Raw genomic sequence first — 23,696 nt, forward strand, 5'->3', positions numbered from 1 at the left:
CTATCCGCCATTTTGCCCGCCCCGACACAGTCAAAGGCCTACAGGAATTCCTTGGGATGGTCAACTTTTACCATCGTTTCATCCCTGCAGCAGCCCGTATCATGCGCCCTCTGTTCTCGCTGCTGGCTGGTAAGGGCAAGGACATCATCTGGACTGACGAGGCTGCGGCTGCTTTCGTTAAGGCCAAAGACGCCCTGGCAGACGCCACGATGCTGGTACACCCCAGGACTGACGTCCCGACTGCCCTCACGGTAGACGCGTCCAACACCGCGGTGGGTGGGGTACTGGAACAGCTACTCGAAGGCCGCTGGCAACCCTTGGCATTTTTCAGCAAACACCTTAGACCGCCCGAACTGAAGTACAGCGCTTTTGATCGGGAACTTCTAGCGCTGTATCTGGCGGTCCGGCATTTCCGATACTTTCTAGAAGGCAGGCCTTTCACCGCTTTCACCGATCATAAGCCTCTGTCCTTTGCCTTCTCCAAAGTCTCCGATCCCTGGTCAGCTCGTCAGCAGAGACAATTATCCTACATTTCCGAGTTCACAACTGACGTCCAACATGTCTCCGGAAAGGATAATGTTGTTGCTGATGCACTTTCCAGACCAACCATCCACAACCTATCCTTGGGTGTCGACTACACGGCCCTGGCTGACGCACAGCGAGCCGACGACGAACTGCCCAGCTACAGAACCGCGGTCTCGGGTCTGCAGCTCCGAGATTTCTTGGTTGGTCCAGGTCAGCGGACCCTACTTTGCGACGTTGCGACTGGTCAGCCCCGCCCTATAGTCCCTGCAGCCTGGCGGAGACGCGTTTTTGACTCGGTACATGGGTTGGCGCACCCGTCCATCAGATCTACTGTCCGACTGGTCGCCAGCAAGTTTGTCTGGCATGGCCTGCGCAAACAGGTCAGTGAGTGGGCCAGGACTTGTCCGCACTGCCAGACGTCAAAAATCCAGCGACACACCAAGGTCCCACCACAGCAGTTCGAGCCTACCCGTAGGAGGTTCGACCACATACACGTCGACCTCGTGGGCCCTCTGCCGGTTTCAAGAGGAGCCCGGTACCTCCTTACCATCGTGGACCGGTTCACGAGGTGGCCTGAGGCAACCCCCCTGACTGACATCACAACTGATTCCTGCGCCCGGGCGCTGCTCACAACTTGGGTCTCACGTTTTGGCGTTCCGGCCCACATCACTTCAGACAGAGGCACCCAATTCACTTCCAGTCTCTGGGCTGCATTAGCGAACCTGCTAGGGACGCAGCTGCACACCACCACGGCCCACCATCCTCAATCAAACGGGTTGGTGGAACGTTTTCACCGCCATCTAAAATCGGCCTTGATGGCCTGCCTGAAGGGTCCTAACTGGGTTGACGAGCTGCCTTGGGTCCTGCTCGGCATACACACTGCCCCCAAAGAAGACCTCCGCACTTCGTCAGCTGAGCTTGTATACGGGGCGCCACTAGTTGTCCCCGGGGATTTCATACCTGCCCTTCGGGACCAAGGGGAACAACCCCCAGCAGTCCTACAAAGACTGCACGAGAAGCTTGGCGCCTTGGCCCCGATTCCCACCTCATGGCACAGTCAAGCCCCATCCTGCCAGCCCAAGGAACTACGGGACTGTAAGTTTGTTTTCGTTCGCAGGGGCACACCTCGGGCGCCATTGCAACGACCATATGAGGGACCGTTCCGAGTCATACGGAATAACGGATCCACTTTTATTTTGGACATTGGAGGCAGGGAACAGGTTTTCACGGCGGACCGCCTCAAACCGGCCCATTTGGATCTGCAACAGCCTGTCGAAGTTGCCATGCCGCGACGCAGAGGCCGCCCCCCTAAGCGGCAGCTGGCACAGCCCACGGACCTTGGGGACTGTCTCGCCGGTTCTGTGGGGGGTTGTGTGGCGACTCACCGTCTAGTCGGGCGAACCGGCTCGGCAGTCGGGTCGCGCGGTGTCGGAGCGACGAGGCCCAAGATGGCGGCGGGCCTCGTCTTTCCGGGCAACGGGGAGAACCCGTGCGTGGGAAAGTCCTGATGACGTAGGACTTACATCATTGCTGGGTTTTTTTTGGGCGGGAGTTTTCTCCCTTAAAGGGCCCGCGCAAGGCGGGAAAGTAAACCAGTTCTGTTTGGCAGTCCTCCGAGTGAGTCTTGTTTTATTCCGCGGTAGCAACCGCTACAATACTTTTATTTAAAATTGTGGAAAAATAGCGGTCAGAACAGGACAAAGATCCTGAAGAAAAACAAGTGAATGAAGTGCAGGAAAAGCTCAGTCCCGGAGGGACATTTGGAGTTATCGGGGGTTGTTTAGGAAATATTTAACAGCATTGCTTACAAGAGATTGACAATGCTAAATTCTTTATAAAACTCCCAACTTTAACCCTGAAGATCTTTTCATCTTGTACTGTTTGATTTCCCTTTAACTTCCAATAAATGCTACTATCAGGAGAAGTCTTGATAAAGACTGGGTTCTAAGCCTTTCATCTATTTCAATAAATTGGGAGCTGCACTGCATGAGCTATGAGAAGAGCCTTGGTGTTAGAGGTGGTGTGTTTTCCAGGTAATTATTGTCTGTTTCCTTTTCATTTAAGGTGCCAAGAATCAACCATGGGTCCAGTTCCAAAGGAAGAATGTTGGGCTTCCAGAAAACACTTCGTACAGTGATCTGTCTGCCTTCCTAACAACAGCCAATGATGAAGTGGAAGGATTCCCATATTTCTTGGGCTACGAAGCCAATAAAACAGGTACTGAATGTTAAGGTTGTGATAAAAATGGATCTTGCATTGCTGGGGAATTGGAGGAGATGAAAGCTAAAAACCCATGGATGCAATTGTTATAAATGAATATAGCAGTAAGCAGCAAGTCACTGATGTAACGATTGCAACATTGAAAATCAAACCGTTATTTCTTGTGTACTGCACATACCCTCACCTTGCACAGTTTGTTTGCCAGTTAATTCTATATTTTTGTTCTGTTCCTCTTGCATTTAAATTTATCTGCAGACATATATCACACAAAGACAGAGGACTGGCAAAATAAACATAACAATGTTGGAGATGCACAGCGGGTGGAGAGAGAAACAGAATTAACATTTTATGTCAGAGGCCTTTCATCAGAATTGGAAAAGTAAGGAAACCAGTGTGTGTTAAATTGCAGAGAGGGGTAAGGGTGGAGGGACTGGGGGATTATCTATGATAGGGTGGAGACTGGGATTGTCCATGTAAACAATTGCTTCTAGTGCTTCAATTGCTAAGGTTGGGGAGTGAATACTAATCATTGATCTGTTTGGAGGTAAGTAAAATGAGGAAGATGAGTGAAGGTAGTCTGAGAGGAAAAAAGAAACTAATATTCTGAAACTGAGAGATACAGAACACAGCAGTTGCTAGAAATCTGGAATAAAAACAGAAGGTTGGAAATACACAGGACATCAGATTGCATCTTCGGAGTGGGAAAATCTCAAGTTAATGTTGCGGGTGGATGATCTTTTGTCAAAGTTGGCCACAAACATGTTATCTGAAACTTTTGAATTCAATATCGAGTCCCAAAGGCCTAAGCCAGGGAGAATTGGCAAAATTTCTGACTTGCTGTTGGCAAAGAAAGGCACATTGCTATATATATTGAAATGAGTGTAAGTAGTATTTTGGTCAGCATGGGTAAGTCGGGCCAAAGGGCCTGTTTCAGTGCTGTATTACTTTCTGAATCTATTTCCTACCTGACCCAGCACACAGGAGACCTAACACTGGCAGTGCAGGTTGGAGAACTCTAGAAGTTAATTCTAGAAACTTAATTGAAAGTGTCCAGGTCTATACTGTCATGAGAGTTGCATTGTGTCTATAATACTGTAGCAGAAGAGTCGACCTGTTTAAACTCTGCATCAAAATGCCAGAAGTAAGAACGTATTATCAGCAACACCAACCTATCCTCCAATCTCTCAAAATGTATGTTACATTTGCCTCTGAAGAGATTTGATGTAGTGAGTATAAGTAGAAATGCTGTGAATGGAACCAGCACCAATTACTTCTCAGGATATGCATCACACTGTAAAATTCATCATTTGTTGTCTAGCCACTATTCAGCAGATAGTTGTGGGCCTGTCTCCTAATCCATGTACTGGTGGTGCTCATGTGTTGATTATCTTATGACAACCAACTTTGCTGCCTTTCTGATTCTTTTGCCTTTAACCTACACTAAGGAGTAATTCACAGTCTGCCAGCACATCTTTGGGATGTGGGAGAAACCAGAGCACCCGGGGAACATTTGCACAGTCACGGAAAGAATGTGCAAACTCTCCACAGACAGCCCTCTGGAGCTGTGTGACAGCAGTAGTAACTGCAGTGCATATTGCAGGATTATTGTTAGTTATTCCTTCCTGGGATATGGTTACCACTGACAACACTGGCATTTATTGTCTGCGCCTAATTGTCCCCAAACCGAGGAGTCAACTACCTAGGTGGGACTGGAATCACAAGTTGGCCAGACTGGTCAAAAGAATATTAAGGGTGTAGTAGTTTTTATGACAAACCAGAAGTTGCATGCTTACCATTACTGATTCTTGCATTTTCTTTAAATCTGTAGCATTTCTTTTGAACATTTGAATTTAAAAACCTCCTACCATTGTGGGATTTGAACTTGTGTCTCTGGATCAATGGTCCAGAATTCTGGCTGCTAATCCAGTAAATTAACCATTTGACCACTGCCCTTTAACCCACTGACAATGAGGATGGTGTGCGAGGGTTAAGGTCTTCTCTGTTGCGCTTCATTTTCAAGGTGATGGAGGTGGCATTTGTTTGTAACTGAAACTGGGAAGATTTGCCAGTGGTCCTGGATCAGTGCTCTGCATGGAAGGGCAGAGAAGAGAATAAATGATGTTGTATTGTTAAATGAACACCATTTTGTGTGCTTCACTTAAGGCACATTATATCAAAGGCTGTATGTTAGGTTTTTTTTAAGCACCTTTTCACTGGGCATTCTCTTGTCAGTGCGAACCTGTTCCCTCAGGTTATTCTATTTAAAAATGAAAGAAACAGATAATAGATTCAAGATTAATCTTTTGAGATGGTTTCTATGTAGAAGAGTGTGCTGGTGGAGCGAGGTGTGACCATTTTTAAGGGTCTTGTCTATTAGCATTCTGCTGGTGAGGAGCTCTTGGGTTCAGAGCTAGTTGAAGGGGTCATAACTCCCACAGTAGCCTCGTAAACCCCATCAGCACTGGTAAATTAGAAGGGTGGATATTTGTGAGAGAGGCTGTGCAATCGTTACTCTGGGTCAAACAATCTACAGGTAAGGGGTTGACTTGTAGAGCAACAAGGTAATTGAAGCTATTCTTATTTCCAGAATAATTAGTCTAACAGTTGAACTTAGTTTATGGCAGATTGAAGTGGTCCCTGTAGGGGCTGATGAATACTGGCTAGATTGTGCTTCATATAGAGCGACAACACAGAAACAAGCCCTTCAACCCACCAGATCTGTGCTGACTATCAAACATCCATTTTCTACAGTATCCTACCCTGACCCATTTTATTCTCTCCACAATCCCATCAATTTTCCTTCTGGATTCTGCCATTCGCTTGCACTCCAGGGCCTACCAGCACACATGTTTTTGGACTGTGGGAGGAAGCCTCAGCACCTGGAGAAAAGCCATGTGGTCACAAGGAGAATGTGCAAACTCCACATGGACAGCACCGGAGGTCAAAACTGAACCTGGGTCGCATGGAAGTATGAGACTTCAACAGCAAACCAATGGGTGGATCTTCACTGTGCACTCTCTGCTATACTGTGGCTTTGCAATTCCAGGCCATTTACTGTCAATTCAGCCACTGTGCTGTTCAGTTCCAGACAGCAGTCAAATTCAGCCCAGTAAATCCTTTAAAATTCATTGTAGAGCACCCTTAGGTTCTTCTATTTTATTATTTGGTAACAAGGATAGACTTTCTGATCCTTTATCAAAGGCAAATACAACTCGACCAACTGTGGTGGCCAGTACAGCAATGTATCAAAAGCTTCCACATGGAACACTTAATTCTCAAAGACTCAATGTACATATACATGCAGGACTGGGCTGTTGTTTGTATTGTGGATTCTGGTAAACTGACTTTCCTGATTTATCTCTTATTGATGGGGATGCTGATGATGCTTTTCACATCTTTTTTTTAAATATAGTGAACCGCTCCAGGTTTGAACTGACTCCTGTGGCTGCAATCAGCATTCACCTGTTCACCAGCAATGGTTCTGACATCAAAGTCTCGGGCCCCATTAAGGTGTCTATTCCTTTGCCCACTGACAGCCTTGTGACAACAACAAGGAACATCCCTGCCTGGAGGTTTGACAGGAAGATTGGTGAGTAGCCTTTGCTGAGATGGTCATTCTGTATCTGTTTGCATTGAACCAAAATATTATACTGTGGAAAATTTACAAAAAAGACTCGAGGATGCTGGAAAATCACAGCATAACGTGGAGAGAGAAAGAGCTAATGCTTCAGGTTGATGACATTTTATCATTTAATGAGATATAGATTTTTTTTGTTAATCCCCTTCTTGGAATATAGTGTTACTGGTAACGCCTCTGTCCCTGGCTCTTTGGGAAGGTGGAGGCAAGCTACCGCCTTGAACCACTTAGATCAGTGTGATGAAGGTACACGCACAGTGCTTTACATGTTATGTTCTGTGACTTTGATTGAGGGACAATGAAGGTTCGGTGGTGTGAATCCATGACTTGTCAGGGAATTTGAAGATGTTTGTGTTGCTTCTGACTACTCCACATGTCCATTGAGGTGGCAAAGTCTGGGAAGGAAGTGATGTGGATTTCAGATGTCTTCTGTTGAATGAAGTACATATCAATAAATATAAATTCACTGAGGTTAGACTGAAGTTGACTTTAAATGTTTTCTCTGAATTAAGTGAAATTCAAGTTGATTCTGCTTGGGTGATAGAAGTGGACCTTCCTGCTCAGTTTTCCCCACACACACTCGCATTGTACATCCTAGCACCTCTTCAGCTGAAATCTTTGTTACTTTTGTCATTTCAAAACCCAAGAACTGGATTAGAATGCCTGGCGTTGTCATTTTGTCGATTACTGTTTAATTTCATTCAGCTGGTATTTCTTTCCGGGAATGTAATTAAATAGACCAGTGTCTAATTTAGTTGAAAAAGAAATGTGTGGTTTCAGGACAAGTGACACCCTCATTCTGTTGCCAATATAATTATATTACCAATGTATTTAATTCAAAATAAGATGCCGTCTTGGTCTTAATGATGTTTTCACGAACATCTCCTGAACTTTTTGCAGTCCTGGTTTAGTACTTTTTCCCAGTAAACTAGTTGATTTGCCAGGTCAGTCCTCTTGGATTTAAAAAAAAATGTAAAGGTTAGTATTGGAGTAAGCCTTAGAGGCTAACGTCATTGTTTTGGCATGCTCAGCTACTGAATGCTCAGCATCTAAGTTAATGCTGACATAAAGTTCCAGCTCCTCCATCACCAAAACGCTTACCCCAACTTCAGTAGTATAAACCATTCCTGCCCATCTTCTGCTGAAACTTCCATCCCTGCTTCTTTGTTATCTCCACCATATCTCATTGTCCTTCTGGCTTGCTTCCGTCTGCTCTCTATAACATGAGGCCATCCAAAATGTTCAAATCTTAACTCAACCCAAGGCAGTCCTCATGTCAATTTGTGCTGAGCATATTGAAAACCTGAGAGTTTTATGGACCATGTTGGATTTATTCCTTTCACCATAAGGAAAAATCTAACCTGACTACAGGTATAAAGCGTGGGTGCATCCATATTCAAGTCCTCATGCACTGTGGGGGGGGGGGGGGGGGCCCCAGAGCGGTTTAGAAAATGGTGCACGAGACGCTTGTTGGAGCTCTGGCGTATTTGTTCTCTCTTGGCTTAAAACTGGTTCTTAAGTGAGTCCCTTAAAAGAGCAGCATTCCCTTCACTCACATTTTATTACAACCTTAATGAATTCTTAAAACCCCTCATGGCCTAGTCAGTTCTAAAGACCTGAAGGAGGTGGTGAGAATCTTGAAGTTTTTAATTAGCAAGCAGTTGAATACATATTTATACTTTTCACATTTTCTTATGACGTAGAAGGAGGCTACTCAGCTCACCAAGTTGATGCCAGCCCAGAATGATCTTATCCCATTCTCCCACTTTCCTGTAATCAATTATGTCTCATATGCCCATTAAATCCCCCCTATCCCCCCACCCCCATTCTTTAGGCACCCACCTATACAAGGGGATACTTGCAGCAGCCAATGACCCACTGAAATAACCTAGTGTGCCACTGTTTTAAGGGGGAATTAATGATTGGCAGTAATCAATTGCCTACCCAATGATGCCTGCATCTTGTAAAGGAATAAAATGTTAACACCATTACCTGTTGATGTAAATGTAACAGAATGTGTGGAAGCTGCAGATAATGGCAGCTTGTTCTTGAGAAGGTGAAGCTTTTTCACCACTCGCTTTGCCCACCGACTGGACTCTTGGGTGAGTCTTGCCATGTGGCTCAGAAGTTGGCAAGAGAAGGATGGTAGAGTAAACGATCACTGCCTCCATTAGTGGGATGGAGCCTAGAGGAGGGTAACTACTCATTAAATAGTGTGCTTACTACTTTGGTGATGACCCTTGGGTAGGCCAGATCTATGCCAGTAGAAATTAAGATAAGATATCTTTACTAGTCACATGTACATCAAAACACATAGTGAAATGCATCTTTTTGCGTAGAGTGTTCTGGGGGCAGCCCACAAGTGTCGCCACGCTTCTGGCGCCAACATAGCATTCCCACAACTTCCTAACCTGTACATTTTTGGAATGTGGGAGGAAACCGGAGCACCCGGATGAAACCCACGCAGACACAGGGAGAACGTACAAAGTCCTTACAGACAGTGGTCGGAATTGAACCCGGGTCGCTGGCGCTGTAATAGCATTACGCTAACCGCTACACTACTGTGCCTGCCCTACAAGTAGACAGAGCAGACCTGCACGAGATGGCTAAGTTTCCTTAAGTTTTAAGCAACACCCCATAAGTAGGCACAATGATAGGCAAAGAAGACACGAGACTGCAGATGCTGGAATCTGGAGCAACAAACAAGATGCTGGAGGAACTCAGTCAGTCGAGCAGCATCTGTGGGAGGAAAGAAACTCTTGATGTTTCAGGTCAAAACCCTGCATCAGGACAGAAACCCTGCAGCAAGTATTCCTCCCTCTCCAACACATTGTATGTTGTTGACAATGATAAGAAGATTTTGCCCCATGATCTCTGGAAGGAGTCCAGTGGGGAGGGGAGGGGGAAACGGTGAGAAGAGAGCTGGAGCTGTTTTATGAAAGTAATCAAAGGTCTTGGACGAGTCTAGTTACCACAGTAATAGTTGCAGTAAGACAGGTGCACATGACGAAACAGACAACCGGGTTTCGATGCTTGTTTGCTCAGATGTAGTCTGAAACATGTTCAATGAAGGTAACTATTTTTAACAGAACAGTTGTTGCTGGAGATATTTGGGTGATGTCACTGACATTTCTGGAGTCACCAAGGATTTCAGCTTCTCCAGGGAAACCTTGAGGTGGAATTCGTACCCGGCCCTTTCAGAACAGATGAAGTAAACATTAGCTAAATGTTGTCTGGAATGTCACAGGCAGCTAGGGATTGCTGCAAATTATGTGGTTCCTTTTAGCAAATCTGCTCCAGTCAAGATTTTCTCCTGCACCTAGTCCCCTCTTCCATATGTGACTGCATTTAAGGAGCACATTGCATGCTTGTAACATCTGATGCAGGAAATACCAGCACTGAGTAGTTGGGTGGGTCATCAGTAGGAGATTCCCTGGATGCCTAACTCCTGAACTCTGGATTAATTTTCAAAAGCAAAGGTTAGATACAGCCATGTCCTGGAGTATTGCTTTAACAGGCCAACATTCATCTGTTTAGATGATTCTATGCACAGGCAGTGCCTGGAACATTGGAAGCAGTATATGGAGGACCCACTGGTAGCAAACTCCACCAAGGTTCTTCCAACTTCCCAATTCCAACCGCACACCAGCTAAAGAGAGCTAGTACCACTCAACTACCGATTCTATCCTGGGTCTCCTCATCCTTCTAAAAGGGTCCATGCATCAGCCAACACTCACTGCCCTGTGAGCTCTACTGCATGGAAGTTGCAGTGCTCTGGATTGCTGGGGTGATTACTGTTTTGGTCATTGTCCCATCATATCAAAGTTCAGTTATAAATGAATGGTGGAGTGGGGTGTCTTGGTCAAGTACTTACAGCATTGACAACACACTGGAGCCCTCTTGTGCTGAGTATGGGAAAGGGAAAGGATTGGATGCTGCTTGTGGTTGGAAGTGGGGGGATGAGAAGGATCCAGTGGGGCTGGGGGAGGTTGGACTATCCTGATCGGACATAGGGTAGGATAATTGGACTGTTGGGAAGAGAATGGCACCATATTTTTTTCAAGAATTGGCCTAATACTTTGGAGGAGGGAAGGAGCAGGTTGGACCTTGGGAGAGGGGTCGTTCAGTGAGGCTGACAATCGTGCTGGGCGATCAGGAGCAGTTCAGGGTTGGGCGCGGAGAGTGGGAGCAAGAAGATGAAGGGTAGAAGTCATAAGATCAGGGGCACACTGGGGTTCAGGAAGTGGGGTGGAGATCCAGGATTGTTAGGGCAGTATGTTATTGCTCATGGATGACCACATTGCTTTAAGTAAATAATTTACTTCTGGTCTTCCAGGTAGGAATACCTAAAAATGAGCAAGATAATGTGATCCAAGTCACCCCACAATGTGCCAGAGGGATGTTGCATTGGGAATGATGTCATCACATTCTGCCCTGAAGTGGAACTTGGACAAGGTCACAAGAATGCTTGACAGAAAGTATCTGATGGAATTTCACGATGGGCATAATTTGATGTGGAAACAATTAGAAACACAAGTTTGCTCTGGGTTAACACCAGTAAATGGTGGGGATACTCAGCAGGTCAGGCAGTTTTGGTGCAGAGAGAACATTTCAGGTCAATGCCTCTTCATTAGGACTATCCTGATGAAGGTTGATCAACCTGAAACATTAAGTCTGTTTCCCTCTTCCCAGATGCTGCCTGACCTGCTGACTATGCCACTATTTACAGTTTCCGTTTCATATTACAGCAACATTTTCCTTATTAATTACTTCCAATTTCAATTGATTTTCAGTTGCAAAGTGGTTCAAAAGATGCTCTACAATTGGATTTATAAGGCCATAATCCTATTTCAAACCCCTGACAGTAAGCAAGGTAAATTGACCAAATTCACTAAACCAAGCAGGTCCTTATTATACAAGCACAATGTCATCTGATTCAATGTAAGAGGTCATTTGGCCCACTTTGCCTCTGATGACTCATTGAAGGGCTCATGATCTGAGAAAGGTGGTGGTAAAGGTGCATGTCCCTAAATATAACATCACTTGATCACAGAAGGTAAACACAATTGTATTAACTGAAACAGCCTCCTTTGGGACAACTTTGAATCGTGATATGGGGACAATATTTCTTCAAGAGAACATGTCTGAAAACTTTGGTATAATTATAAAATGGCTTCTTGAGACAACTTGGTTATGGTGTGAATATAATTTTTCAGCTAGTTGTCTCCTTGTCCATATCTATTATAGAAATGGCAGCCACCAAATGAATGGCCAACAATAGAATGTACGTGCTGTTTCACCACGACACGAGAAGAACTGTCCACTTGATACAGGTTTGACAGTATTGTGAATCAAGTGAGCAGAGGGGGATTTAATTCAGCTGCTCACAGCAATATCTCAGAAAATGATCTTGTTGGTCAATGTTTTCTGTGAATGAGTTGATCAGAAAACAATGCAGCGTTTAATTGAATTTACAACTGCCCAAGGAAGCTGGAATTTTGAACATTGAATCATATGACCAGGATGTCTTGTAAAAAGTTGTCATTTTGAACGAAAGGTCACCATCCTAATTACCGGTTAAATGAGAAGAAACTAGTGCCTCTGACAGTTAAAGAGAAAGGGTTCACCACTGCCCATTTTGTGCAAATATAGATGATCATTTTTGGCTTCATATTACAGGGATCCATGAGTTTTGTTTATCCCACATACCAATCTATTCTGTGTATTGGAGCTTCAGAATATTACTGTTGAAGTTGTGTATGCTGTAAAACTTGTGTGTTTAGAGGGCAGTCAGCATGGTTTAAATGTCCTTAATGATCTTGTTTTGGAGTGCATGAATCATCAAGAAACATTGTCCCTTGGGCTAATGCCTCTGCTCACACCAGATGTCTCAGAGTATTGAGGATTCTTTTGAAAGTTAATGACTGTCGGACTGGGCAGCCGGAGAAGTGTTTTATGGGGAATGATGTCATTGCATGTGTTTCTGAAGTGGAAGATTGAAAGGTTGAATGAAGGGCATGTAAGCACTGGCTAGGCCCAGAAGATGCATCTCCAGTCTGTGCTTCCATGGGTGCCTGCTGCCTGGCCCAAAGTCTTGAAGCCAATGAGCATAGTGAGTCTATGCAACCTCAGTGAAGCATCACAACCAAGCCCTTTAATTTCTTTACCCTGTGACTGTGATGAAATATTTTCTGGTGAGAGTGACGGAATTGTAATCGGGATAAGGATCCAACTTTCTTGTACCTTCTGTACTTTAGCCATTTTCTCTTGCAAAGGAACCATTCTGAGTGCTGTCCAAATTGGCTAGTGTGCCTTATGATGTAGGGTTTATCACTTCCATTCTTAATTACTGGTAAAACCATTGGACAATTCTGCCAATGGATATGCCCATCACTGGCCAATTCTTGAGTGGATGTAAGGAAGCCTCCTGTTCAACAGAGCACTGGGGACATTGTTGCCCAGTGGGAGCCTTTATGGACCCAACACGTCAGTGTGTAGACTGGTCTGGGAGATCCCACCAGGATGCCACATGAATGAACTTCAGTGGAAAGCGTTAAATGAGCATTACATGACAAATGTTGATGTTATGTGTGCATCCATCATAGAAAACATTTTATTGGTACAAGAGCAATTTGGTAGTGCATGGTAAAATTTTTGGGGTGATGAGAATTTGGCCCAGAATTTACTGTAATCACATTACCACTCCTGAAAATATTGGTTTTCATACATGCACTGGGATACACCAGTGAATTTTCAGATCTGGCAGCTGTGGCAATAGCTTTCAGCTTGGTTCTTCACCTGATGTTCAGTGAATGTTCTTGTGTCATTTTGGCGGCGGGTTCCATCTGAGTTTTGTTCCTTGCACTCAGGAAAGGTCACTTGAAGCAAAATATCTACCTCTAGTGACAATGCAGAAAAGTAGGGACCAGGCAAAGGTTGGGGTTACTGGGTCTGCATTGGAGCCTATTCAAGGCTAAATATACATTACCTTCTACAAAGGGGTTAACTGGAATCAGATTTGTTTTTGGTGAAGGATGCCCTGCTGAGATTTCATCAAGAATCTCCACACTTATAGTTGCTGCACTTTACTGTTGAATACTTGGGTATAAAGACTGACAGTCTCTACAATGGGTGAGCTGTAACTAGTTTAATCATCATCAGAGGCAGCAGCTGGTAATCTATGTTGTCTGAGCTATCAGCCATCAGGAAGTTGGGAGGAAATTCCTCCCTCCCTTGAATGTTATCCTCTGTAGCTAATAACAGCAGAGAAATGTCTAATTGATGGCAACATTTGATTATTGACAGTATAGAACATTGGGGCAGCTACAGGCCACTCAGTCCATCAACCTCTTCCTCTCTTCGAGCAGGTTGTGGCTGATATCTGTCTTAACTCATTATCTGGATGTGCTTTCATCAGTGGCACTGTTGCCTTTGAGTCAGGTGTTTGTGGATTTAAGCTCACAGCCTTGCCGCACTGTTAGGGGAGCCAGTTTAACTATGGAACATGTAACTGAGATCCTATATGTTCTGCGAGTTTAAGGTTCCCATTGTATTACTGATAAAAGCGCGGAGGTTTTCCCTGTTGTTGTGGCCAAAATATATTCCTCAATAAGCATCATTTACAGAAAAGTTTATCTGCTCTTTATCATGTTGCCGATTGTGAGATCTTGCTGTGCATAAATTGACAGTTGTGTTTCCCACATTCCATAATAACTATACTTCAAAAGTACTTTATTTGCTGTGAATTGCTTGGAGACACACTGATGCACAGCAGAAACGTGTCCCCCTTTTCAGTCTTTGCTTAACAACAAATCTATGGAATTTGCAACCGATCACCTCCCTCCATTGTATTTTGGGGAAGAAAGTGCCAGATATCCACTCTGTGTAACAAAGTTCTTCCTAACGTTCCCCCACCCGGGACAGCCTATCTTTATGGTTAAGCCCACTTTTTTGGATCCCTCCATCACAGATATTTGTCTACCTTAGCAACTTTGATAATATATCAATCTTCCAACCATTAAATGTCTAGAATGAAGCTGTAGTTTTGGAGGGTACCTGCCACGTCTGAGTCACCGCATGGTAGCACTGCCTTCTGCTGTAACATCCTAACAATCACGGCACAAGAATCTGATGATGTGACCATCCAGCAGATCTATTTGGGGTGCACTAGGATTTTCAGACTGGAACTCAGATCTAAAGGAGACAGCCCTCACAAGTCTGTGCTATTTAGCCTCATGAAGAGCACTTAAATTCATGAACATCTTGCTCATATTTAATTGGCTAATACAGTAAATCCCAGGTGTATGTATATCTGATTTACAAATATTCCCTGTTAATGTGATTGAAGACACAGGCCTGAGTCAATTTACAAAGCTTTTATTACAATAAAGAATAGCATTCCACAGTCCATGTGTTGAACCCACAGTACAGAAGTACCCACAATGCATTTTGCACAGGCTTTGCAATTTACAAAATGTGGCTTAACAAAATATTTTCCTGGAACACTTCCCTTTTGTAAATTGAGGAATGGCTGAACCTCTCCTTAAAGGAAACCAAATAGTTTCAGGAGACAGCAGTGGTAATTAACATTTTACGTTGGTCAGGATTTAGACAAAAGCAGCAAATTGCTTTAAGTAGGTTGGAGATCAGTTGTTATTTTATAGTGTCAAAGTCAAGTTTATTGTCGTATGCACAGGTGCAACGAAAACCTTACTTGCAGCAGCATCACGGGCACATAGCATCATATAAGCAGCATTCACAAGAAAAAAACATTAATTAAACATAAATTATTCACAATTTTTACAAAAAAAGAACACAATTAGAACAAAGTCCATTTCAGTGCAAAGTGATCATAGTATTGTTAAACTGTGGTGATTAGGGTTTTGCCGGTTAGTTCGAAAACCAAATGGTTGAAGGGAAGTAGCTGTTCTTGAACCTGGTGGTGTGGGACTTCAGGCTTCTGTACCTCCTGCTTGATGTTAGCTGCGAGAAGATGGCATGGCCTGGATGGTGGGGATCTTTGATGATGGATGTCGCCTTGAGGCAGCACTTCCTGTAGATACTACCGATAATGGGGAGGGATGTGCTAGTGATATATCGGACAGAGTCCACTACTCTCTGCAGCTTCTTAGCCATACCAGACCATGATGCAACCAGTCAGGATACTTTCAACAGTAGAAGTTTGTAGAACTTCTGTAAGTCTGTAGAAGTTTGTCGGTTTGTTCGGTGACAAGCCAAACCTCCATAAAGTTCTAAGAAATTAAAGACGCTGGCGCGCTTTCCTTATGATTGCATCTATGTGCTGGGCCCAGGACAGGTCATCCGATATGTTAACACCCAGGAATTTAAAGCTGCTGACTCTCTCCACCACCAATTTTTTTTCTTTTCTCCCCCCTCCCCCACTACCCAATGTAGACTGGTGTGTGTTCACCCACATTCCCCTTTCTGAAGTCAACAATCAGTTCTTTAGTTTTGCCGATATTGAGCGAGAGGTAGTTGTTATGGCACCATTCATCTAGGTGCCCTGGCTCGCTCCGGTGAGCTGACTCATCGCTACCTGTGCGTAGGTTTAACCTGTTAACACAAAGATATGAGCCCAATTAGTTGAGATTGACTGTATTAGCCATCATCCAGTTAGGTTTGCATTCTGAATTTTGCTGCTTCTTAACATCTGATGTACTCTGAATTAAAGGAGTCACAATGGACACCTTGCCAATTCCAGTGCTGGGGCTTTTTGTGAATCTCCAATTTCAAGTGCTGGTTTGGGCTTAGTCCTCTATGGCCCCTTAAGGAGAAAGGGGGAACATTTAAAAGGGCAGGTTGTTCAACAGAGGGTGGACTGAGCTACCAGAGGAAGCTGTAGAGGTGGGTACAATTACAACGTTTAAGAGACACTTAGACAAGTACACTGATACAAAAGGTTTAGTGGGATGTGGGCTAAATGGAGGCAATTGGGATGAGCCCAGGTGGGCCACTTGATCGGCATAGACGTTGGGCTGAGGGGCCTGTTTCCGTGCTCTATGACTCTTTTTTAAAAAAAAACTGACCACTGAGAAAAATGTAAGTGAAGCTTTTCTCAAGCATTCGTTAAATTAGTTTGTTTTGCACGTTTTAACTTTAAAGAAAGAATCTGCAATTTTAATATTCAATATTTGACACATCCTAATGTTTCTGAATGTTTGTGAATGGCAGAGACATTCACAACCATTCGATGAGCGTGACAACTTTGACAGTCGATGAGCCGGGGGGTGCGAACTCACCAACTGTCGAAGCCGTTCTGTGAGTGCAGCTCTGAGGCAGTCCCCATGTTACGTTGGACATGTCATACTGTGCCCGGGACCAAAAAGCCTGGCCAAGGTAAGCAGCCAGCATTCTCAACAGAGCAACAGTAGATCTGCCCCATTGATTTTCCATCGCATTAAGGAGGCTCTACAAACACTTGCTGTAGTCGTCACATGGTGAAACTTTCAAAGAATCCAAGTAATTGGCTACATATGCTACGTGATGCATAATTACGTGTGCCCTGCTTTTATCGCAGTCTCTGCCATGCAGTGCAGTAAATTGTTTGGCATCCAAATTAAACATCATTGATATTCAGACAGACCTCTCAGAGGAAACCATTCAAAAATACAGCCTACTATAATGTGGCTTGGGAGTTTGGGTAAACAAAATAGATCCTCTCTAATGTGTGACCTGCTGAGCTTCATATAGCTGTGACAGGCACTCTCAGTTGTGCTGTAAAGTTGGGTCATTCCTGAAGTCTTGATGAGGCCCTACTTGCAAAAACAGCAAATGCCCCAAGCTGTTTGTCATGCTCGGATACCCTGGCTAAAATTCCATGCCGCAATGTGATAGGTTTCCTGCTTAATGCTGCTGCCTGCTTCATACTGCTTCAGACATCTTGCTGAATTGGGGGAAGGTTTGGAGAAAGCCTTCAACCAAATCTTGCTTGTTTTGAGCTCAAATTCCAGGTTGCTGGAGGTAAGTGAGTGGAGCAGCTGTGTCGTGTGTCATTTAGAATTAACATGTCATGCACTCTGTGATTTGAAATGCCCATCAGTTGCTGCGCAAGTATGCAGTGATACACGGGCACTGCGTGCCTCAATAACGTTTGTTATCGGAGAGTAGAGTGTGTTGGACTGAATGAATCTCCTTCTGCTCATGGGAAGATAAACATAAGTGTGTTAAACTCACCAGGGTCCAAGAACCTGTTGGATCGAAGAGGGAGACAGGGCAATGCAGCCACTGCTCATTCACTCTTGATCAGTTCTTCAGTTTAATGCTGAAGTTTTGTTGGTAATTTCTGTATTATGGAGAAATACCATGTTCACTGGATGAAACGTATCCCTTCAAAGGCTATTTTTAGAAGCACAGACATTTTCATGTATGTTTAGTCAACTAATTTAAAGATTGTATGCCTTTTGTGAAACACATCAGTCAAGTAACATAATAATCCAAACATTGAACCGTGCTGTCTGGTACAGGTATTACTCTATGGAGTCAGTCCATCTGTCATGTTCTAGATCAGGTGTTGAGAATTAATCCTTCAATTTACTACAATAACTGGCAGTTGGATCAGTAGGTCACTTGAGGAAAGATAATTCATTTTATATGGTGCTGTTTGTGACCCCAGGTTGTGCCAACACACTAAAACCAACAAAGTACTTTTGATGTGCAGTTACCGTTGTAAGTGTAGCGAATGCAGCAACCAGTTTGATTATCACCAGCTCTCATTAACCAGCAATGAAATAATGAGCAGATAATCCATCTTGGTAATATTGGTTCAAGGATGAATATTGGCTTGGACACTAGAAAAGCTTGCTGCTCTTCTAAGAGTGTGGCTGGAAAAAATATATCCATCTGGAAAAGCAGGGATAGCCTTGGTTAATGGCTCATCCAAAGAATGACACCTACAGAACAGCAGTCTAAGTTGAGGGTGAAGCCGAGTTATGTTTGAGTTTAAGTGTGGCTTAGAAAGGTTATCTTTTGCCTAAGGGCTCAGCACTTCACCTGACCCAGAGGTAACACGTCACTTAGCTTGAATTGACAAAACAATGTGATTTCCTTTTAGTTTTTTTCAGTGGCATCAATAAGACACCAGATCAGTATCCACCATATTTTACCTTTTGACTATGTTAGCTGGTGGTGTAACCATTACAAATAAGGAAATTATTTTTTTTACATATTCGCTGTCTTTGGTGTTGATCCTCAATAGATGGCATCAGCAGAGAGAATAGCATAAAGCACCTTAAGTTCCCTGTTCTAACGATTCAGCAAAATTGTTGCACGTGGCACAGTTAGAGTTGGCATAATGTGACAGTTCTCAGCATAATTCTGCGAATTAACCTTTACATTTTCACCCACCCTATGATACAGTTTATGTTTATCTCTGGTTTATAGCAGTAGGCAAGTACAAATGGGGATGCACATTGAGAGTGCTCCTGTAACATAGTCTACTTGGACCTAATCCCATGCCCTTTCAGAGTTTTCTTTATTTTCCCACAAGGGCATGTATTTTCAAAGAACGGTTTCCTCACTTGGGTGAATAAAGGGAACAGGGAATAAGATGACAATTTAATGTTTGGAAGATTGCCTTTTTCTTTATTTAATCCTTCCTCACCCTCGGACTTCTCACTTGTAAATGCTTAGGATAGTTTAACCAAATGCCTCTTAGGAAGTTTGTGAAGCATGCAGTCTAATGTTTTCCCAGTTTTCTGTGAATTGTGTAAGCTGTTTTTTCTGAAGATGCCTAGAATTGGGACCAGGAGAAGAAAGTTGATCCCTCTTCAGTGTTTCACTGGAGACTCCCATGGTGGATGCTGATTGCTTATGAAAAATTAGGCTGCCTTCATCACTTGTTCTGCACTGCATTTCATAAATTATTTATAACTTAGCAAATATTGATTGCACATTTGTTTTTTCAGTCTTTGTAAAATGTCCCAATCTTTCAAGGTCAGAGCCTACTTTTGCAACCCCTCATTACACACAGGGTATGTGCAGAAGCAGTTTGAGTATAAATGAATCCATTTACTCTGTGTAACATTCAAAGGCATTTCACAGGAATGTTATTGAACAAGTTTGTGCCAAGCAACTTAGGGAAATTTTAGGACAGTTGCCCCAAGAGCCTGGACAAGGAGGTAGGTTTTAATAAGCATTTAGAGGAGGGGAGAGAGAGAGAGAGAGACAGTGGATGTAATTCCTGAGATTAGAGTCCAGGAGTTTGAAGATGTGGCTTCCAGTAGACAAGCTAAATAAATGATGGATGCACAAATCATGAGAATTGAAGGCGTTTAGAAACCTCTCCACAGTAGATCTAAAAAGGTGACAAAGAATGGACTGACTGAGATGTGGAGGGACTTGAAAACAACAAAGAATATTAAAATTGTGGTGTTTTAATGTGATTTTCACACCTCAGATTTTGCCACTTAAGACATTGAGATTCTTCACACCCACTGAATTGTAAGCATTGTAGAAAGGCACCCAAATACACCAGATGGCTTTGCACACAAGATCAAAAAGCAAATGAGATGAATTTGGTTAAATATCTAAATTCTTTTGGTTGTTGAGGGATAAATGTTGAAAGGAGTTCATTATTTACTACTCTCTCTCTCCCCTCCTCTAAATGCTTATTAAAACCTACCTCCTTGTCCAGGCTCCTGGGGCAACTGTCCTAAAATTTCCCTAAGTTCCTTGGCACAGACAGCGTTCAACCTAGTCAAAAATCAGCTTCATTCAGTTGCTATGTATCACAGAATGAACTAAAGTGAAACTCTGTATAAAAGTGCCTTCCACAGGCAATGGTTGGAATCAGGATCAAATCAGAGTATGTGTAAATTAACTACTTCACAGGCTATAGCAAATTAGGTTTTGCCTGTTTTGCTGAGCTGGATTTTTTTAAAAATGTTTTCAATGATTTTTTCAACAATGGGCTGATCTTGTATTTGGACTCAATGGTTTCATATATTGGTTAATCAGAGGAGTTGTATAGAAAATGAGGGAACCATTTCCTGAGATACCCAAGTGTAGAGAACTATTGAGAGAACTAAAAGACTGCAGATGCTGGAAACTAGATGAAAAACACGATTATGCTGGAGGAACTCAGCAGGACCTGAAGAAGGGTAGAGAACTATTGAACTTGGCAAATACAGGAAGTTGCTTCCATTTCCAGGAATAGTTCAGACACCAGGTCGAAAGTTGTTGGAATTAGTGATGATTGCAAGGAAACGAATATATCTATACCTTTGAATACAATTTGCATGCATCTCTTAGAGAAAATGTTCCATCCTCTTGGTATGTGCAGCTATAGAAACTATGAGGATGACTTTGTATTAAAATTCAGAAATATCTTACCTTCAGAGGTGAGGTAGTAATGCTCAACTTTAATTGGTAATTGGTTTGTTACTGTCACATGTACTGAGATGGTAGAAAAACTTTGTTTTGCATGCCGTCCATACAGATTATTTCAAAACATAAGTACATCAAGGTAGTACAAGATAAAAGCAACAACAGAATGCAGTATATAGTTTTACAAAGAAAGTGCAGTGCAGGTGGACAATAAGGTGCAAGGGTCTCGTTGAGGTAGATTGTGAGGTCAAGAGTTTATCTTTATTGTACAAGACGTCGGTTCAAGAGTCTTATATCAGTGGGATAGAAGCTGTCTTTGAGCTGGCGGTGCGTGTTTTCAAGCTTTTGTATCTTCTGCCTGATGGAAGGGAAGAGAAGAGAGAATGACTTGGCTGGGAGGGGTCTTTTATTATGTCGGCTGCTATCGCGAGGCAGTGGGAAGTGCAGACGGAGTCCATGGCGGGGAGGCTCATTTTCGTGATGGACTGAGCAGTGTTCACAACTGTGTGCAATTTCTTGTAGTCTTGGGCAGAGCAGTTGCTGTACGATTATTTCATTTGCAATGAAGAAGTGCATGGGACCTAATGAGACACTTGTGAAAGTTGTATAATATTCATGTTTTTTATGTTCCACAGGTACTTCAGTGAGGAATGAGAATTTGTGCAGTGGCAGATATCATTGTTCCATAACGCTTCTCTGTTGTGATGCTATTGTTGCTTCATTATCTTAGCCAGGATCTTAGGGGATGCAAAGTCCACATATGCTGATGACAGTTGACGTTGAATCCAAGCAAGTACCTAGTGTAAAAAAATCTGAAAGTTGTCATAGAATCAAGGAATTGGTTTGCTTTGCAGAAGTATTGACGAGGTTGTGTTTGTTATTTAAGCCAATGCTTTTTGACTCGGCTTTCAAGGTGAGCAACCAAAGTGGTTCCAGATTTCAACGATCCGAGTGATGAGGGACAATTTACAGAAGCTGAATTTGTTTTTCTTTGAAGAGAGACTTTAGAGATGGCCTGACTGAAATGTTCAAAACCAGGATGAGGTTGACCACATTTCACCAAGGATTGGGTTTAAAAACAAAGGTAATGGAAATAATCTGGATATTTTATAACGACCTAGGGACAGTCATTCCCATTACTCTCTGAGACTGAGACATACCTTGATGTCTTTCCAGGGACATAAGGGACTGAGAGACGCATTGAGGTGGTTAGTACGAGGCAGTATTCAAAATGAGACGGGTTACCATTTGAGTGCATATCCTAGCTCCAGAGTTGCTTACATCATGAACCTCCCTTTCAACAGAATGAATTACTGTATTTATCTCCAAGCTAATCCATGCTCAGTGACTCACCTGGGAGTGATTGAATGAGTGACACATTCCTGCGGTTGCAGTCAATTGGGCATTATGGATCTTCCTCAGAGATGACTCATTATGATTCCACTGTTTCTTCATGTGTATCAATTGCTAAAAGACACAAACAAATTCTGTGAAGATACAACAACTCCATACCTAATGCATTGATTGACATAATACTAATACATTGCCGGCAGATAATATTTGATCTATGTGAAAGTAATAATGAGTTTTCAAAGACTTTTTCTCAGATTTGTAATCGGATTTCATTGCTCTTTAACCCCTGGGTATGACCAAATATTACCAGTAATATATGTGCTACTGAGTGAGGGTTGTAGTGTACTGCTTATTATAGGAACCTTGTCCATCTGATGACTACATTTTAAGAGGAGTAATATCCTCCTGGAAGCCTGGTGAGCTGCCTAATAGATCTTCATTATTCAACTGATGCTATGCAATTTGGTCAACGTTATAGTAGGCACCCCCAACCCTGTCCTCTCAACAGGGAGCTGTGAAACAAGAGAATGTGATTCGGATCAAGGGCATTGTTGCATGCATTCTCTGACCCAGGTTTTTTTTTGAGCTCAGCACCACATGGAGCCAGAGAATGAATTAAAATCGTGGCACAGCGAACAGAGCTGCTGCCTCATAGCTCCAGTGACCGGGGTTCAATCCTGACCTCTGGTGTTGTCTGTGTAGAGGTTGCACTGCACAGGTGCTCTGCTCTCCCTCCACATCCCCCAAAGGTGCAAGTTGGAAGGTAAATTGCCCTTAGTGTGTAGGTAAGTGGTAGGGGAGAGTTGATGGGAATATGAGGAGAATGGAATGGATTAGTGTAAATGGGCACTTGATGTTCAGTGCAGACCCAGGTGGTCTGTTTTCACCCTACGTGACAATGACTGAAGGTTTGTACTGTCCCTTTGAATGGACTCCAATAATTTTCCTACTAATGAAGTTAAACAGGCCTATATATAAAAAAAAATGGTCCTTGTGTTTCTGAGGCATGCATGTTGTTGGTTGATCTCAGAAGGATGAGGTTTTAGTAGCCCTTCTCTTTACAGCATGCAGTTTAAACAGGGCCTCCTCAAGCTGCCCAGCACTAGAAACTTAACTTGTTAGGACTCCTTTAATTTAACAACTTACCTGCACAACTTGGGACCCTTCATCTTAGTCCTGCCCACTCTTCCAGCCATCAGCTGACCCCAGCTTACAGCCTCCCCATCAATCCAACAACCCCTCTCACTCTCCTGAGCCAGATCAACATCCCCACCCTCCAGATGCAATCTGCAGACCTGGAGCCCCAACTATTGGGCCTCTTTGCCCCATAACCAACCTTCCCCCATGTCTGGCCTTGTTCCAAGACATACTAGCCACCTTCCTTGCTTGCTATGGAGTGCACAAAAGTTTGTGGAATCAAAACCGTCATTGACCTATCCTACGGCACCTGTTAGCTGTACCTCTGCACATCTGATAAATTTCTAGACCAGCGCTTGTGGCAAGTTTTCTTACTCAAAACGGCAGTTGGGAACAAACTCATTGGTGTGGAGAACTTTTCCATGTTCTGAGAATGTGAAAGGAATCTTTCAATGAAGACTTTCAATGAAGAACCACATTT

At 43.4% G+C, this 23,696-nt stretch overlaps 1 protein-coding gene across 2 annotated transcripts in view; it reads left to right on the plus strand.

Annotated features, from left to right (window-relative positions):
- fam171a2a (family with sequence similarity 171 member A2a) overlaps positions 1-23,696 on the plus strand; it is a 227,312-nt gene that overhangs the window by 149,799 nt on the left and 53,817 nt on the right. For both annotated transcript variants that reach the window (XR_007958176.1, XM_052038439.1), the window contains exons 4-5: positions 2,590-2,742; positions 6,158-6,334. Coding sequence is in view for 1 of the 2 variants with exons in the window: in XM_052038439.1 (XP_051894399.1) it covers positions 2,590-2,742; positions 6,158-6,334 (330 nt within the window). In the remaining variant the exon portion in view is untranslated. The remainder of the gene's footprint in view (positions 1-2,589; positions 2,743-6,157; positions 6,335-23,696) is intronic.

The sequence above is a fragment of the Pristis pectinata genome, chromosome 25 (genome assembly GCF_009764475.1).
Source record: "Pristis pectinata isolate sPriPec2 chromosome 25, sPriPec2.1.pri, whole genome shotgun sequence".
Classification (NCBI taxonomy): domain Eukaryota; kingdom Metazoa; phylum Chordata; class Chondrichthyes; order Rhinopristiformes; family Pristidae; genus Pristis; species Pristis pectinata.